The sequence below is a fragment of the Liolophura sinensis genome, chromosome 6, assembly GCF_032854445.1.
Source record: "Liolophura sinensis isolate JHLJ2023 chromosome 6, CUHK_Ljap_v2, whole genome shotgun sequence".
NCBI lineage: Eukaryota > Metazoa > Mollusca > Polyplacophora > Chitonida > Chitonidae > Liolophura > Liolophura sinensis.
The window spans coordinates 10,715,274-10,734,844 of record NC_088300.1 but is presented as its reverse complement, the minus strand read 5'-3'; the positions used below and the strand labels follow the sequence as shown (position 1 = coordinate 10,734,844).

General features: G+C 41.3%; 1 protein-coding gene across 1 annotated transcript; it reads left to right on the top strand.

Annotated features, from left to right (window-relative positions):
* Positions 1-1,096: 1,096 nt before the first annotated feature.
* LOC135466881 (uncharacterized) lies at positions 1,097-17,167 on the top strand. Its single transcript, XM_064744636.1, has 8 exons — positions 1,097-1,151; positions 2,078-2,249; positions 6,390-6,574; positions 7,328-8,018; positions 11,862-11,919; positions 13,037-13,106; positions 15,089-15,355; positions 16,728-17,167. The coding sequence occupies exons 1-8, from the start codon at positions 1,097-1,099 to the stop codon at positions 17,165-17,167; spliced, it is 1,938 nt and encodes a 645-aa protein (XP_064600706.1).
* Positions 17,168-19,571: the final 2,404 nt, after the last annotated feature.

Below are 19,571 nucleotides of genomic sequence, written 5' to 3'. Positions count from 1 at the left end.
CATTTGTCCATCCCTGATAACTTGTCATCTTGATGGTTGTGAAGTTATCTTCCAGTTTTTAGTTTCTTTTAGGGAAAAAGTAAGTAATTATACATTTGCGCTATTTATACCACAAAGTTCATGTCAATCTATTTCCATCGTCACCATCGATACACTCTTTGTATATATTGTAATTTATGTTAAAAGCCTATATCGAGATATCGATTCTGATTCAAAATTGTTCCATCCAAAACCAATATCGTGATACTGACAGTTTTGGTTGAAGGGTTAATTATTATTACTCTTTTTTTGAATAACTGAACAGACGTGTTGAGACATTGATTCCCTCCAGAATGTTCAGTGTAAACGGTCTAAATGGGCTACCTTGCTGATGGACACTCAATAACCTTTATATCAGTGCATTTGCGTGATTGCTAATCTATTTAAAATGGTGTCCGGGAATAGTGGTTTGTAATAAATGGGTTGTGCGCTGCGGGAAATGTTGGATGAGAACGATACTTGCGTTTAGAGGGACAGTCACTCTTCTTCAGTAGTAAGCAGCTTCATAAGATCAACAGAAAGTAAGGTGGATACAAGTAGTCTTGGTTATTCTGTAATTATTCAATCTAAAGTTTATTCACACATAACCCTGTATTCTTGCCTTGGATCCAAGGGTTTACTCTCAGCGTCACCGCTCTGGCAGAAAAAGTAGTAGTGTGTTGAAGAGAGAGGGACTGACCCGTCGAAACTCGTCATCGTAATAATACTGTGACTTAACAGATACCTGCGATTATCGTTAACCACTTGTATACTGGTGTTAAGTTCAAATCCCTCACATGGCGCTCTAAATTTTAACAAGTAACTTGTTACTTGTTTGACAAGTTAATTTTCCTTTATTAACTGCGCCTTTATGCAAAATTCGTGTGCATGTGGCCGCATGCGAAATACAAACGTTGAATGGCGTTTTTTAAAAAAAAGTGTGTGTTTAATTAATAATTTGCAATAATCTCGACTGCCCTGAGTGTATACAGTACAGACAATGCAGTCTCCCATCTGTCATCTCTGCTCATTTCTCCTTCAGCAGACAGTGTAACACTCCAGCCTACACTGTAAAACCATGAAGGCGATATTCCTGACAGCCAGCCTCTGTTGCTCTGTATACACGACAAACGGTAAGCACTGCTCTCACATCCACCCTGTGTATTGAGATTGTCAGTTTAGTACCTTGTTCCGGAATTGTGCGTCGTTGGCGAAAAAAAAAATTTAAAAAACGGGTAAAAAATTCTTTGGGGGGACATTCATTTGAAACTGCAACTGGATGTGTATTTGAGCCTGTTCCTGGAAATCTTCTTTGAAACCATTGTGTTGTTGGTTTTCTACCACTTCAGAGCAGTTCAGATTTATGTGTAGGCCTACAATGGCAGTTTTTATTGTTCATTGTTGCCCAGTTTTGTTCATTACCGCCTTGTTTCGTTCATTGCTACCCTATTTTGTTCACCCTGCCCAGTTTTGTTCATTGCTGCCCACTGTGGTTCATTGCCGCCCGATTTTGTTCATTGATGCCCAGTTTTGTTCATTGCTGCCCACTGTGATTCATTGCCTCCCAATTTTGTTCACTGATGCCCAGTTTTGTTCATTGCTGTCCACTGTGGTTCATTGCCGCTCAGTTTTGTTCACTGATGCCCAGTTTTGTTCATTGCTGCCCAATTTTGTTCACTGATGCCCAGTTTTGTTCATTGCTGCCCAGTTTAGCTCATTGCTGCCCACTTTGGTTTATTGCTGCTCAGTTTAGTTCATTTCTGCCCAGTTTTATCCATTGTTGCCCAGTTTTGTTCATTGGTGCCAAGTATGGCCCATTTCTGCCCAGTTTTGTTCATTTCTGCCCTGTTTTGTCCATGGCTGCACAGTATTGTTCATTGCTGTCCAGTTTCAACTGTAATATGGCTTCATTGTGACCAAGCTGACTGGGTTTTAACAGTAATGGGGAAAAGTTGTATTATTATCTTTACAATGTAAAGCCATTCCAAACCACGTCCTACGTTACAATACTTTCCGAAGTACCCAGCATACTGTTTTACTGTTTTTCTGACTTTTACAGCTTCTATACCGTCCAATCTGACAAAAGTAGAGTATTATACGAACATCTTCTCGTGGAATGAGGCCTACGATATCTGCAACAGAAGTGGAGGAAGTTTACTTCAGCCAGAAACTCGCCTGGAGTGGGATTACTACCGATCCGTGATCCGCGAACTAAGTGTGATGGCAGTAAGGTAGACACATCTGACGTCAACAGTGCCATTTGCGTATGCAGTTAGCGTGTGGATTTCTGTGTGCATCTACTCCAAATACTGAAAATATGTAGGCCTATGTTCATGTTCACATACTGACTAAATACATAGCCTACATGTCCCATGTGAAAACTGTGTATGCACTATCCTATATGTTGACTAAATTCACAAAGGTTCACATGCAGATTACATGTATGTTCAGTTATGTTCATATATGTGGACCCGCGTACTTACCATGAAGGCTAAGTACAGTAATGTACAGGCTCGTATACTGACTACATGTACACATGTTGATACGCTCACTATATACGCACTGGTTCCGGTACTGACTATATACTAACTGGTTCCAAAACTGATTATATATACAAAGTCATATGTACTGACCATATGCACACGGGTTCATGTTCAAACGACGTATGCCACAGTTACCGTCGCCGCAATAGAAACCTCTCTTTTCTTTACATACAACAACCTTATCTTTTCTTATGTGGCCCTCTTGCATTAGGTGTCACAGAGTGCCAGAAAAGGACGGTTTGCCTGATCAGTATGGCTAAATATCATTTGAGACCGTATTTCACCGGTTACCTGTGACCATTTGCCAACTAACACACAGTTGTCGCGGCTATGCTTTTGTATGCCATGGAGTAGTCATTTTGTATCAGAGGTTAAGGCAGTATGACCTCAATATCCTGATTCTCTGGTTGGCTAAGAGTCAAAGGGTGGATTCCTCTGTATTGTTTGCATTGACTGATAAAACAAAATGGCATTGTGCGTAATTCTAGACCAATGACGTGGTCTAATAATAAATCTGTTTTTTTTTTCTTCTCTTTTTTTTTCTTTTGTCGTATTAAAGTTGTTACCATTTGAGCATTTATAAGAACAAAAAACTGAGGTTAACTGACAATCGGTTGGATGTCACCGTGTGACCATTTGTTAGCTAAGTTCTCCATGCTGTTGTCTTTATGATCAGTTTGGCTGAAGATCATGTATTATTATATTGAAATACCACAGAATTTGAATGAAAGTCATTTAGGAAACGCATTGTGAAAGAAAAGCACATTGCGCACGTGTTGTTTGGCTGGAAAGACTTTGGTATTACTTTGTGACGGAAAAGGACATTGCACATGATGGGTTTGTTAAAAAATCATTTACAATGAATTTTGACAGAAAACATCATGCTGAATTATTAGTTTGACTGAAAATAATTTCTGCATTATCTGTCTGGCTGAAAATCCTTCGACATTGTGCTAGAAAAGAGAATTGCACATGTTCACTTTAGTTGAAAATCATTTGATATCGCACTGTAATAGATAAGAACACGTCGTGTTATCATCTCTGCTAACAATTATTTGGTGTTGCCGTGTGACACATAATACTGTACCCTCAAAGCCGAATCTAGGAACAAAATTTTGAACTGTTTTTCAGCAGAGAGCACTTTGACGTGTGGCTGGGTATGATATTAGTCTATCCAGGGGAAGCCTCAGTCGTTTGGGTGGACGGTTGTCTTCCAGTTTGCCACCATCAGTTCCCAGGTGGAGAACCCAACAACCTCTCCACGGACTTTTGTATGCGGGTGGTTTACCAACGAAGAACCACTACCTCAGACGTTTTTGAATGGAGGACGACACCATGTGATAACAAAGACAGAGAACCTGGGTTCATTTGCACACAAGATATGGGTTTGTGGATTTCATTTATTGACAAGAGGTTCCATAGTTGCGACCTTGTAGCCACAGGTACTAACAAGGTCACTTCTTGGAATTCTTCCAGTCTTGTACCGCTTTCTACATACAATACATCTGACTGCCGCCGTTTATAAAAAAATGTTTTGAAAACATATGTGTATAAGACATAAGCAAAAACGATAAAGTGTATGTGGTCAACAGAAGACTCACTGCATGTCCCTGATCATATAGGCCTGCGTTAACTCTCTGTTGTTATTTTACAATAATGGCTGTTAGAAAGAAGCGGTAAAATATTGACGATTTATTCAAACATCTCTTGTGTGCAGTTGTCGTAGATACCGTGATACATGTATTTGTCTCGTAGAAAGATAAACAATATTTAGTAAGCTGTGTGTTATTGTATCCATCTTTGTGTGAAATGGACAGTGGTTGATGTGAAAGGCGCTTTGAAAGATAGCTGGCTTGGCATATTGATCTGGAATAACTGAAATACTGGTATTCTTGAGTGCAGCATAAATTTCCAATCAGATCAGATGAACGCTAATGAAATAAATCAATAAATAAATTGAAACACATTGATATGCAGAGGGCATTTTAAGATTTTGTCATGTTATAGACGAGGAGGAAAGTGTGATGGCTAAGTGTGGGCTGTTTAGCTGGAAACTACAGGGATATGAATCGGTCGTCCACATTAGATCGGTAGGCTTACGCCGACAACCATTGGCGTTATGTCACGTGCCTCTGTTTCTCAACACAAATCTTGCTGCCGTGAGGGGCCGCTGAGAGGAACTTCTTTTTCATTTGAAATGAGATTTCTACTAAATTGCATTTAACATCACTCTATCTTTTCCCCTAATTCCCCTAAAGCCATGTTGCTAGGGGGTGTCTAAATTACTAATTTTGAAGCCTTTACACGAACAGTTTTAGAATAAAACCCGTATCTGGGATAAATCGGTAAGACATCGGATTTCACCAGTTACATGTGATCATTTACCACTTTTTCTCGTCGATGCTATGACTTTTATAATACAATGTGTTTTAATCTCTGTGACGGAGACTGGACGTAGAATCGGAAGAAATGTTAGATCAGAAGTCAAGTTTATATTCGGCAATGTTGTAGTAGAATCTGTAAACAACGAGGGTAGGCCTATGCATCTTTCTGTATAATTCTAGTGGATGTCAGATAATGTCAGAACCCAGTATATTCCAAATGTTTGTCCGCAGCAGGAACCACAAATATCTCACCAATAGGATTATGACATGCTTTCATTGTATGACTGTCATTTGTGGTTACTCCAGTAGGGAAGGGATTCTGATTTTATTGAAGTGAATTCTTCAGTCAAGTGAAACCGTGACAACGTGACCGTTTCAATTTTATTAAAGTGAATTCTTGACTCAAGTGACACTGTTACAACTTGACCGTTTCAGGTGTGCCATGTACGTATCAGGAGCATCTCAAAACTACATTGACAATGAACTCGAGTTCTGTAGACAGTGAAGTTTTTGATACATCCCAGAGGGATTGTTCACAGCTGTGTACTTCACGAACTTGGTCCGGCTTGGAATGCTGGACCTTCACGTATAACTCAGGTAGGGGAGAGTGCACACTGTACTACCACAGCAATCCATTTTTCCTGGCCAAGATAGAAACCACCAAGGACAGACATTCCGTTCTGATGACAAAAACGTGTTTTCAGAGTAAGTGTATTTCACACAGGATATGCTTTAGTAGCTTAATGGTTGCGTTTTTAATGTAATGCTGGGTGTATTCAATTTTCGTTCTTGTGCTTTTAGTGGTTTACTTGTTACGTCTTTTGTTGGCTTACTCGTGGTCACTGTCTTTTGTCAATTTCATGTTAATGAATTTGTGTCTTACTGGCTAAGACTAAGATGTTTAATCTTTCCGTGTTTGTGGCTTGCTAGCTAGATTATTTGACAGGTAAACGTTTCTGTATTTGTGGCTTACTAACCATGTTGTTTGTTTGTTAAACGTTTCTGTATTTGTGGCTTACTGACCATGTTGTTTGTTTGTTAAACGTTTCTGTATTTGTGGCTTATTGACCATGTTGTTTGTTTGTGAAACGTTTCTGTGTTTGTGGCTGACTAACCATGTTGTTTGTTTATTAAACGTTTCTGTATTTGTGGCTTACTGACCATGTTGTTCGTTGGTTAAACGTTTCTGTGTTTGTGGCTTACTAACCATGTTGTTTGTTTGTTAAACGTTTCTGTATTTGTGCCTTACTAACCATGTTGTTTGTTTGTTAAACGTTTCTGTATTTGTGGCTTACCCACCATGTTGTTTGGCAGTTTAATCTGATAACCAGATTCATCTTTAACCTGGGTTTTTATCAGTGGAGATACGCTCAGATGTTCTGCCGTTGCTGCATGGAAATAAAACACCATCCAGTCCTTGCTTTGAATCCCCTGTATCTCCCAGATGCTTGGCAACAACCAGAGACCCTCCCACCATCGATGGCACGTCGACTCCTCTTTCTACCACAGCTTATAGCCTCAGTGTGACGTCAAGCCACACAGTTGTTCCCGGAAATAAGGCCAGTATAACAGGAAAGTCCCAGACGGATATGACGTCAGTGTCAATGACCAGAGCAGGATTGCCAACAGGTAATGTACGCCATATTGTCTTATCACCGAGAAATCAAAGTACCGTAGCAGTTAAGCTTGATGACACACAGCGGCACGACTATCAGTGGAGCCCATTGAAAACGTTATAACGGATGTGTTGTGTTGATCTTACAAAAAAAATAATCTTTTGTGGATTAAGCTTTACTCATGCGTACTTCAACAGCTATAAACCAACAGCACACGGTCTTCGTGTGAAGAGGGATAGTAGTGATTCGTTATCAATCAGACCTTGATATTTACTTTAAACAGAGAGTCAAGATAATAATAATTTTGAATAGTTCTGCAAAACATACTTTAGCTCTCCAAGGAACTTTTCTATCTTATTTACTCAGTCTGAAAAGAATTCACTTGAAAACCGTTCATAAGCAAAATGTCTGTTTTTGACTGTGGTTATCTGACGTCCGTGGCTCATCTTCGGAAATGGTCCTGTTATTTATTTATTTCATTGGTGTTAACGCCGTATCCAAGAATATTTCACTTGTGCAACGGTAGCCAGTATTGTTGTGGAAGGAAACCGGATAGAAGCGCGAGGAAACCCACAGCCATCCGCAGGTCGCTGAAAGACCTTCTCAAGTACGGCTTGAGGAAAGCAGCATGAGCTGGATTTGGATTCGTGTGGATTCGATGACAGGCTCCTACGTCATTGTGCTGCACTAGCGCTATTTCTGGAATAGGCTTATGTCGTTTGTTTGACGTAACCTGCTATGTATATATGTTGATTTTGATTCACAGGAACATCAGATGTACCCACAACTATGGGCGTTTTTTCAATTCCTACTGCAGAAGATAACAAACCAGCCACATCAGCGACTATTGTTCGAATACCATTGTTGCTACCACAGGGACCAGCATCTCCCAATTCGGTAGCCACAAAGGAAGCTACAGCAACAGCGGAAACAGCCTCAACGACAGAAACAACGGAAATCACCACAGCGACAGCAACAAAGGAAATAGCCACCTCGACAGCAGCAACGCAAACAGCCACCACGACAGCAACAATGGAATCAGCGACAACGACAACAACAACAACGGAAACAGCCGCCACGACAGCAACAACAGAAACAACCATAACATCAGCAACACCCACATCGACATCAGTAACAACAGCTTTACGGACGACACCCCCGAAAACAAATTCATCAAGGCAACTTTGCTCTTGTCCTTGTGTTCAGCATCCTATAAGACCTCAGATTATCACAAAAGCGAAATTTACAGATAATCTAATAGCAAAACTGGAAATTAACAAGACCAATCTGTCTTCGACGCGACGTAAACTTATCAGTGTGTATGAAAGCCGAGTGGTGCCGATGGCACTGGGCACTTGTGGCTTAGGCATTCTTCTTTCAATCTACGGAGTTATTCTGCTCTCGGATATTGTTCCCCATTTTAAGAAACTAACTGTTAAGGCATTATCTGACAACAAGTAATGAACAGCGTATTCTATGTGTTGTAATCCATCAAAAACTTTGTGAATAAGCCACGTTTGGAATTGTGTTTTGTTGTAAGAAAATAGACCAGAACAGAAAGTTGGTGATGCTGTAAAACTGTCCAAAATGTTGATGGCTAATCCTTACTGTGTGACTCTAGTTGTGAATACAACAAAACGTTTAGTATATGAAAGGTTGCCAAAGGGAGGTTAAGGTCCTTTTCTAAACCGCCTTACATGCAGTACACATTAGATACACTACCAACTGTAATGCCATATTTGCTTTCTGTTAATAGAAATATACATTTCAACTAACAATCTATGTTTATATTTCACACGTTGATGTAGTTAGTAGAATAAAACCATTACTGTGAGGGTATCGATTTAATAAGCCTTGGTTAGATGGGATCAGACACACTGATGTAGCTCCACAGCTTTATCTCACTTGCTTGTAGCTGTTCATTTTTCATCACTTGTAATGTTGTAATGTGTTGTAATGGAGGAACAGCTGAAAAATAAACTCCAATAAACGTTTATAAAATCCGCATTTTGTGTTATTGAAAACAAAAACACATTTTATTACACAAAAAACTTACCAAAGTTAGAATTTAATATTATTTAAAAGAATCTTGTTTGTAGAAGGAAAACTATAGTCGGTAACCCATTTTTCACTTTCCCTTCTCTCTTGCACGCGTTTATACGACTACAAACGGTAACCTATTGGTCACTTTTCATTCTCCATTGGACGCGTTTATCGACTATAAACTGTAACCTATTTGTCACTTTTCATTCTCCATTGGACGCGTTTATCGACTACAAACGGTAACCTATTGGTCACTTTTCCTTCTCCATTGGACGCGTTTATCGACTACAAACGGTAACCTATTGGTCACTTTTCCTTCTCCATTGGACGCGTTTATCGACTACAAACGGTAACCTGTTGGTCACTTTCCCTTCTCCTCAGGATGCGTGTATACCAGTACTAACAGAACCCATTGGTCATTTTCTCTTCTCCCTTGGATGCATGGATTAGGAATACTAACAACAACCCACTGGCTAATTTCCTTTCTCCCGTGGATGGGTACATACGAGTACTAACGGTAACCCATTGTTCATTTTTCCTTCTCCCATGGCTGCGTTGCTTACGAATACTAAAACTATAACCCACTGGTCATTTTCCCTTCTCCCATGGCTGTGTTGATAACGAATACTAATAGTAACCCATTGTTCATTTTTCCTTCTCCCTTGGATAAGTGTTTACCAGTAGTAACAGTAACCCACTAGTCATTTTTCCTTCTCCCATGGCGGTGTTAATTACAAATGCTAACATTTGGTCATTTCCCTTCTCCCCTGGCTGCATTGCTTACCAACACTAACAGCAACGCATTTGCTATTTCCCCCCTCTCTTGAACGCGTGCATACGACTACTCACGGTAACCCCTTGGTCATCTTCCCACTCGCATAGGTGCGTGTAACGAGTTCTGACAGTAAAACATTGGTCATTTTCCGTTCTCCCTTGAATGAGTGGATAAGAGTACAAACAACAAAGCCCTTTGCCCTTAGTGTCATCGATACCAGTATTAGCAGTAAACAAGCGTTATTTTCCAATTCTCTCTTGGAGTACCATGGGAATGTAAGGGTCATATTATGTTATGAGAATAGTATAGGGTATAGGACAGTAATTATGCCATAAAGATGAAGATGTGCACGACCAAGATCTATTTACTATCTCAGAAGTAGCAAACTGAAGGTAGGGATATCAGTTACAGATGATATTTACGATCACGTATCATGTTGGTATATGCACGTTTTTCTCGGTTATCATTGTACTCACGTGTGCAAGGACCATGCTGTCAGCAATTTGCTTTTCACTGTTCAATCATGGGACATAATATTGGTGCGTCATGTGAACAGTATTATTGTGTTTGAAAGCTCCATCCATGTAATAGTATATTAATCGAAATTGTCTGGCACTATAAGATATGACACGATGGGGACTTTGATGAAGAAATGCCCAAAATGCACAAATATATTACAAACCTGTGAAATCTTAGGCCCCATAAAGTGTTGATTAAAAAATTATTCTTGTCAAGTAGAAAACAATATTCACATATACCTTGATCACTTAAATATATCAGTGTAAAGTAAATATTAGAATTTCGACAATGCGCAGTTTAGCAGTATTTAAATCTTAGGCGCTAGTTGTGCATGCCTTCAGAGCTAGCTTCATCATAACTGTTTAGGGACAGCTAATCGCGCTTCAAGGTCATAGGACGGTACCATTCTTTGATACAGGGTCAACAGGTTACACAGTGATCGGTTATTATGCATAATGTTAAACAAACTAGTCGATAATCCATCAAGGTTGATTCTGAAAGAAGTGCTCCCTGTCGTGACGGGCTACAGACGCCAGGCATTGCTATCTTCGGTCAGGTAAGGTGTCTTATCTTGTTACAAAACCTGTTACGTGTTACGTGAGGAGAATTGTTGATTCGTTTTAATATTAAATCACAGTTGAAAGCAAGCTTAACCACATAATAACTTCTGTTTACTAGGCAATGATCTTCGTCTGTTGGTTTATGACACCATTCTCCCAACATGCTGTGATACTTTCTGTGTCAGACTTTGTGCCTCCTGTACTGAACGACTGTCAACAGACAGACAATGATGATCTCCATACTTGTTACGACACTTTTCGTGTTTATGTTTAGGAGACAGGGTAAGACTTGCTATATACTTAGATGTTTGCTGCAGTTGCGATAACAGGCACTACACTACTCTGTTCGAGGTATATGCGAAATTCCTGCCCTTCACTGGGATGATACGGCAACTAAAAGAGATATAACTATTTCATACCAGCCTCTATTGTATATATTTTTCAAACTTCGGTATTTATCGTTTTAAGAAATAAATAATTCACATTTTTTATTTGCTTTGCAATATCTACCGGTCACGTCTAGAGCTAGTCACATGACAACTATCAGCTAAAGTTTTCCTTTTACACCACTAAAGCTAAACTGTTCTTGACGGTGTAGGGTCAGTACAAGCTTCCGGTATTCCAACGACTCGCACAGATGTCCAGTATTTCGTAAATGTCTTCCCATGGAATGAAGCTCGGAAGAGATGTGTGGCGAGCGGGGGCCGTCTGATGCAACCGGAAACGAAAAGGGAATACATGTATATCAAATCTATTTTGAAAGAGCTAAGGAGGAAAACATCACTGTAAGTGTTAAAAAAGTGAAGGTTGTTTTACATTAGAAATTGGGATTGACCTTCGGGCTGTGGCTTTAATGTAGGCGGCTTAGTCAGGGACCTGCTGAAGGGTAGATACCCTCTCTCTGCGTTCTTTTCAGTGGGGGTTCGGACTACACCAAGATAAAAGAAAACCATAAATTTATTTTAGTTTAATAATGTCTTGTGTTAGACTACTATCTGTCCCTTCACATTCATCAGATGCAGATGTGGAAAATATCCTGATTTTTTACATCTCTTTTTAAAGCCATAAGATGCAAATACGGATCATCTTCCTGAGTTTCACGTCTTTCTTTTCAGTCATGAGATGAAGATATGGATCATTTTCCTGAGTTTTACACCTACCTTTTGAGTAATAAGATGCAGATAAGGCCATATTCCTGACTTTGACAGTCACACAATGGATAGATTCTCGTAATGTTTTTGCGTTTGTCTTTACAGTCAGGCGATCAAGATATGAATGAACAGGGATGAAAAGACAAATTTTTTTTTTTGGTGGGGGGGGGGGGGCATTTGTCTTTACATTAAGACAATGGAAATATGGATTGACATGATTCTTGTAATGTCTTTTTGTGTTTGTCTTTACAGTCGGTCCATGGAGATATGGATGAACATGATTCTCGCAACGCCTGGCCAGCGACATGTGGTATGGGTGAATGGCTGTAGTCCAGTGACATATCTTGATTTCCATGGAGTCGAACCCAACTTACTGAACTCAGACTTCTGCATCCGGATATGTACTTATACTACGTGGGGACGCCAGGAAGGCTTCGAATGGCGGACAACAAAATGTAATCAGAAGGAAAGTTATGTTTGTATGCATCAAAGAGGTGAGAAGCCTTTTCTTTGGTGAATTCTCATAATATCGTCCTACTGTGTGCTACGATGTGTATGGACCGCTGTATGCTTACTGTGTGTAGACCGCTACACTGTCTATGGTCGGTTTCTTCTCTGATTGGTATCGTCTGTGGTCGGTGGTCTCAGGTCAGTGTCTCCTCTGGTCGGTGTAGTTTGTGGTCAGTGTGGTCTCTGGTCGGCGTGACCCCTTGGCAGTATCGTCTGTGTGGTCTATGTTCGCTGTAGTCTGTATTCGACGTGACCTGTGGTCGGTGTCGTCTCTGGTTAGTGTAGTTTGATACCTTTGTCATCTGAGGTAGGTTTCATCTGTGGTCGGTGTGGTCTCTTGTCTGTGTCGTCTCTGATCAGTGTAGTTTGATGTCCGTGTATAGTCTCTGGTCGCTGTGGTCTCTGGTCAGTATAATCTCTGTTCGGTGTCTTCCCTGGTGTGTGTGGTTTCTGATCGGTGTTGTCTCTGGCTGGCGTACACTCTGGTCGGTATGGTCTCTGGTTGGTGTAGTCTGTAGCCGGTGTGGTCTCTGGCCGGTGTCGTCACTGGTCAGTGTAATATCTGGTCGGTATCGTCTCTCGCCGGTGTGGTCTCTGGTCGGTGTAGTCTTTGGTCGATGTAGTCTCTGGCTGGTGTAATCTCTGGTCTGTGTAGTCTCTAGCCGGTGCCATCTCTGGTCGGCGTAGTCTCTGATCAGCCTTATATCTGGTCGGTGTAGTCCCTAGCCGGTTTGGTCTCTGGTCGGTGTGGTCTCTGGTCGGTGTAATCTCTGGTCAGTGTAGTCTCTGATCAGTCTAATATCTGGTCGGTGTAGTCTCTGGCCGGAGTGGTCTTTGGCCTGTGTGGTCTTAGGTCGGTGTCTTTTCTGGTCGGTGTGATTTCTGGTCAGTGTCTTCTGTGTTCGTTCTTTTCTCAGAACGGTGTGGTCTCTGTTCTTTGCGACCTTATGACAGAGTCTTCTCTGGCCGGTGTGGTCTCCTGTCAACGTAATCTCTGTTGGCTGTATTCCCTGATCGGTGTGGTTTCTGATCGGTGTTGCCTCTGGCCGGCGTTGTCTCTGGTCGGTGTGGTCTCTGGTCGGTATGGTATTTTGGTTGGTGTAATCTCTGGTCGGTGTAATCTCTGACCGGTGTGATCTCTGGTCTGTATGGTCTTTGGTCGGTGTAATCTCTGACCGGTGTAATTTCTGGTCGGTGTAATCTTTGGTCGCTGTGGTCTCTGGTCGGTGTAATCTCTGGTCGCTGTGGTCTCTGGTTGGTGTAATTTCTGGTCGCTATGGTCTCGGGCCGGTGTAATTTTTGGTCGGTGTAATCTCTGGTCGGTGTTGTCTCTGGTAGGTACCATCTTTGATAGGTGTCTTTTCTGGCCAGTGTCTTAATCTTGTTGCGCCATTTGTTTTTTATTTCATATTTCAGCTGCGCCCTGCTCATTTAAAACCAAGGCAAAAACTGCCCTGTCTGTCACCACTGTAGCTAGCGAGATGTATGCAGTCAGCCAAGCGAATTGTACACAGTATTGTACATCACAAACTCGGTCCGGCTTGGAATGCTGGGCCTTAACCTATAATAATAAACGAGAAGAGTGCAAGCTGTACTATCTCCAGGATCCGTTCTTACTGACGAGAAACTACCATGTAACTGACTACAACTCCATACTGCAGACTAAAGACTGCTTTCAAAGTAAGTACTCTCAAACATATTATCAGTCAGGTCCATTCACGGGGATAAAAGCTAATCCAAGACACATCATGAGTGCAGGCTAACACAGATACATACAGACACACATCTTACACACAAACAAGATATGTGTGAACAGGACAAAGTTATATATGTGATACACACTTTTCATCACAGTTTGTGTTCCCACCATATGATATATGATTGGCCTAAAACTGTGTGTTCTTCGAGCGCCACCTTTGTGCCAAGAGATGGGGTGGTGTGGGGAGGGGGGACGCTATAATGAATGAATAAATGAATGAAAGGCTGGTATACTAAGCCCCCAAACTGACCAAAAGCCCATACGCTACGCACCTAAGCACCTTTACATGTAGTTTTATTTGTCTCGATTTCCACTAAAGTACTAATGCTTACATTATAGCTATGTTTGTAATGAAAAATTTCTTATAAAAATACACAGTATAAATAAAGTTGGTGGCATAAACTTTTGGCGAAAGCCGACGCGACTAGGCATCAACTTTTGGATCAAGCCGACGCGACTATGCATCACTTTTGACTCAGACCGACGCGACTAGGCATCACTTTTTACTCAGGCCGACGCAACTAGGCATCACTTTCGGCTCAAGCCGACGCTACTGGGCATTACTTTTTACTCAGGCCGACGCAACTAGGCATCACTTTTGGCTCAAGCCGACGCAACTAGGCATCACTTTTGGCTCAAGCCGACGCGACTAGGCATCATTTTGCCCAAGCCAACGCAACTAGGCATCACTTTTGACTCAAGCCGACGCAACTAGGCATCCCTTTTGGCTCAAGCCAACGCGACTAGGCATCACTTTTGGCCCAAGCCGACGCAACTAGGCATCACTTTTGGCTCAAGCCAACGCGACTAGGCATCACTTTTGGCTCAAGCCGACGCAACTAGGCATCACTTTTGGTCCAAGCCGACGCGACTAGGCATCACTTTGGGCCCAAGCCGACACCATACACCTACCTAGTTTTCACCCAGTTCAACTTAGTTTGTTTACGGTTTCAGGAGTAAGTTCTGATTTAATAAGATCAAAGTGTTAATCGTCAATAATAAGTTGAACAGACCTCTTGTATTTTGCATTACACGTTATGTTCATGGCATTCAATCACAACAGTAAAACTTGGTGTTGAATAACACCGTGTGTGGTGCCCAGCAGGGAGCTTAACTAAGTTAACATGTGCAATGTTTTCTTGAGCTTGGGGCACTCTCGACTTTTACTGTCCTAGATATGCCTACAATCAGTTTTACTCTTGGTCTACAGTAACTGTTAATGAGGACGATGGAGCGTCTTCGCTGGGAGATCAATACCCGAACACCCCTTGTTTCAACTCATCAATTTCGGAGAAGGCAACCACATCACGTCCGTTCACGACATCATCTAGCGCCAAGCCAAGGACATACTGGATGTCCAGTCAATCCGCCCGTCCAAACCCATCGGTGGCTCTCACCTCCACAAGGGACAGTTACTCGGTGGAACCAGTCTCCACGACACAATGGACACCCATTATATCAACAACTGTACCCTCAGGTAAATTGATCATATAAAAGAGTGAAACCAGAGCAACAACGACAGTATGTTACATGTAGCTGGCAATTGGTCACACGTAACTAGCGTAATCGATCTCTTGTCACTTCACTTCAGCTAGCGTTTTATTCTAACTGTTACTTTAAATGCTTAAGTGATATTACCTTCTGCACCACCTACCAACATCGCTTAAGCCATGAAAAGTACAGAGATGTTAACTTCAACCTATTAAACATCTGGAATTAGCACTTTGCCTTCTTTAAGAGCGCCTCTAAACTAAGGTGTCACAAAAACAGTCCAGAATTAACTTTACGTCAACGCTCTTCCTGAGGAATTGTTATCTGAATAAAAGGCCTACATAAACATGGTATTTGAGGACACTGGCGAAGCAGATATATTGTGGGGTGTGTGGTTGCCTTATTTTATGGTGAGGCAATCGCGATTAGTTAAAGAAAAAAAGAATTCCTTACAGAATAATACAACCGACCATCTCACATTTTAGGATTAACTGTATTAGTGGCCCCATAACATGCTCTCCATATTAGCGGTATTTACAAGTTGATTATAATATACTATACCATCAAGGCAAATTCGTGGAGTGTGCAAAGTATATATTTGAGGTGTACTAGTTTATTATAAGTTGTAAAAGTGGACCTCTCCAAACAAGAGGCCATCTGTGTTAATTTATGAGCGCTAACAGTCGCTAGTTGTGGAAGACATCCACACCTTCAGCTTATTTTTGAGTGCTCACTATGACTAGTTGCGGAAGACCATTGCATCTTTGGATAATATCTGAGTGCTAACAGTTGCTAATTGCGGTAAACTGCTGTAACTTCAGCTAATTTCTGAGTGCTAACTGTCGCTGGTTGCGAAAGGCTGCTGAGAATTCAGCTAGGTTTAGAAGGCTAACAGTCTATACTTCCGGACGACTGCTGCACCTTCACTTAATTTCTGAATGTTAACAGTCAATAGCTGTGGAAGACTGTTACACCTTCCGCTAATTTCAGAGTGCTGACAGTCGTGTGCTGTGGGAGACTGTTACACTTTCAGCTAATTTCAGAGTGCTAACAGCCGATAGTTGTGGAACATTCTTCTACCTTCAACTAATTTCTGAGTGCTAACAATCGCTAGTTGTGGAAGACTGCTACTCCTTCAGTTAATTTCTGACAGCCATCAGCTGTGGGAGACTGTTGCACCGTCAGTTAATTTCTGAGTGCTAACAGTCAGAAGTTTTGGAAGACTGACGTACGTCTAGCTAATTAGAATGCTACACCGTAGTATGTCTAAAAATGACCAGTTAGTTTCATTGTATGCTATTAACGAGGCAGCCTTCGTCTTACAGTGACTAAGACCACGTTGACCATTTGCCTTGCAGAGACATCGGCAAAGCAGAGCAAGGTTACAGAAGCGTCGTCTTCATTGAATCACTTGATTACAACAGAGTCATCAACGTCAGCAATAATAACGACGACAAGAAAGCCCACCTGTTGGTGTCCTTGTGGGCGGATAATTGCCAAGAAAAATATCACAAAACAGAAGTTTATAGAGGAGTTGGTGCAAGGACTGGAAATTAGTAAAGCTAATTTGTCGTCAAACAGAAGAAGACGTAGCAGTGTGTATGAACGGCGAGCCGTACCCGTGACCTTGGGCAGCGTGTGGGTGGGGGTTTTGTTAGCTCTGTATGGCGTGGTGCTGTTTTCTGACATTTTCCTCCACGGCAAATCATCGATGACAGCGTCCAGCCGTGGCTATGGTTACGGGAAGAGAAAAGTCCGACCTATTGAAGAAAACACAAACACACCAAGTAAACCTTAAGATATGTTTGGATGACATTTTCCTTGGACAGTCGATTATTGAAATGGTAAACACTTAGTCCAATGTGGATCCATGACATTCGCTTGAATGACTTATCGTTAATACCACAAACACTCACTGCAGTCCGAAGAAATGACATTTGATTAGATAGTTGTGCTTAGAAAGTAAAAGTATTTGACTTTTTTAAAAAGTGTTTTCAAAGTAAAGCATGTCATTTGAACAGTAGGGGATTTTGGCGTTTAAATGTGCAATGAGTAAACTGTGTATTTGATGAACTGAGTGTTCGCTTTGGAAACAAATAGAACATATTGTGATGGTTTTATCAAAGTTCAAGTCAAAGTTGGCTTCCTCTTAGGTCGTACTTTCCAAAGGTCTGCTAGCAAACCTGGTGGCCATCGTATAAGTGAAATATTCTTGAGTACGGCGTAAAACAACAACGAGATAAATAAATATAATGCTGGAGGACATAGTTGTCAGTCTGTCAGTGATTCCACCTGTCCGTAATCATTACCTTGTCAACATCTCCTCCTACGGCTATTGTTTCATTTTCTTAACACTTTGTAGACATGACACAGTGGCTGGGATATGTGATACCACATCTTCCCTGTATGCTGAATGATTTGATAGAGTCCTTTGATGGGACGTAGCAGACGTCCACATTGTTGCAACTCTCTAGCGTCACTGTAGGCCTACGTGTAGGAAGAAATGGCGTTTCAGTACGTAAGGCAAATATCTAAATGGCCGATACGACTGGGTGAGAATTTACTACATTGGTAAGCCAGAAAGGCCCAAAGTAAACTGTCAGTTTGTTCTCCCTTTGTAAATGCTAACTGTTTCAATGAAGTAATATGTAATTCACTGTCAAGTAATGTTAGCTCATGCCTCAAGTGGTGCGAGCAGTTGTTATTTCAGACTTTTATGTGACTCTATATCACACTGTGATGATACAAAATGTGTGTAACTGACTAAACAATAAAGGCCGTTGTAACACTCGTGATACCTTGCCATATATTTAGATTTTCCCCAGAAACGAGCGTTAATTTCCACATAGAGTCTTATGTAACGGTATTGGGGTTTTCCAACTAAAATTGTCGGCAGATTCTCGGGCAAATTGCTTTACATCAGTGTAAAACCTATCTAAGGATATAAGTGGTTTGACTTTTTATCTCTTTAACGGGGGACAAATGCGTAGCTGGTGTACGAAGTTTCTCTTTGTCTAATTATTATTTCTGTTTACCCGTCTTTTTGTTCGTGGTACTGTACGTGGTGAGCTGACCGTATCAGAAAAGTATACCCTCACACGCAGAAATTAGCTCTCCTAATGGGAGTTAAAAAAAAGGTCGAGTTTTGTTACAAAGGTCTCTTCCAGAAGTGTACAACCTTCAATAATTTCACGATGTTGACACGTTTTGCTATGGAAACCGGATACGGCGATGCTCTCTCATACACAATCTCCCCAAAACAGGAACGACAACATTTGAACGATAGTGCGACATTTAGTCGAAAATCTTTCATTTCTCGACCAGATGCCGTTTGAATCTCGACCAAATCTGGCACAGTACATTGATTGGATTAAATCTCGTCAGAATGTCGCCTATACTTTTAATATCGTCAGAATGTTACGGTATCCTCGAAGTAATTGATGTATTTGCCCAAACTTAACTTGGGAAGAGCGACATTCTGACGACAACACTAGATTAGGACGTAACTCGGAAAAGGGGGCGACATTCAAACCAGATTAGTGCACCACTTTCGTAGACTGCGATATTCAGAGATATGGTGCGTTTTGACTCAATCTCGCGTTGCATACTAAATCTCGACGAAATCTCGCTTTGTCGCCCGAATGTTGCTCTTCTTGAGCTGAGTTGATATTTAACCTTAGACAAAGAGAATTTTTCGAGGACACCATAACATTCTGACGAGATTAAGTCGAAAACCAATGGACTGCGCGAAAACTGGTCGAGATTCAGACCAGATTTGGTTGAGAAATGAACGAGCATGTGTAACCCCTCCTTAAATTGCTAGTGACACACACGACAGGACCCCAGAGTGGTATCTGCAAAAAGGTTTATTTACAGAATAAACCCGGCGAGTGAAACAACATCGTCCGTCTCGGACACACGTGTTTTGGTAAAAGTCAAAACACTTCAAATTCAAAATTACAAAACAGATTGCATTGCTGGTATGCGCATCGCAACTGAATAGTTCGCGCCAGTAACTTTAACATTCTAGACCTGGCGTCGCTACACCGCAAAACTTGTTTAACAGGATTAGTCAAAATGCAGCAACAAAACACTGTTCATTATACTCGCCTTAATTCGACCTACTATTATCAAAGTTGTGAAACACATTTTATGACATCAACATACCTGCTCAAGCTACATGATAGTCACCCAAAATACGA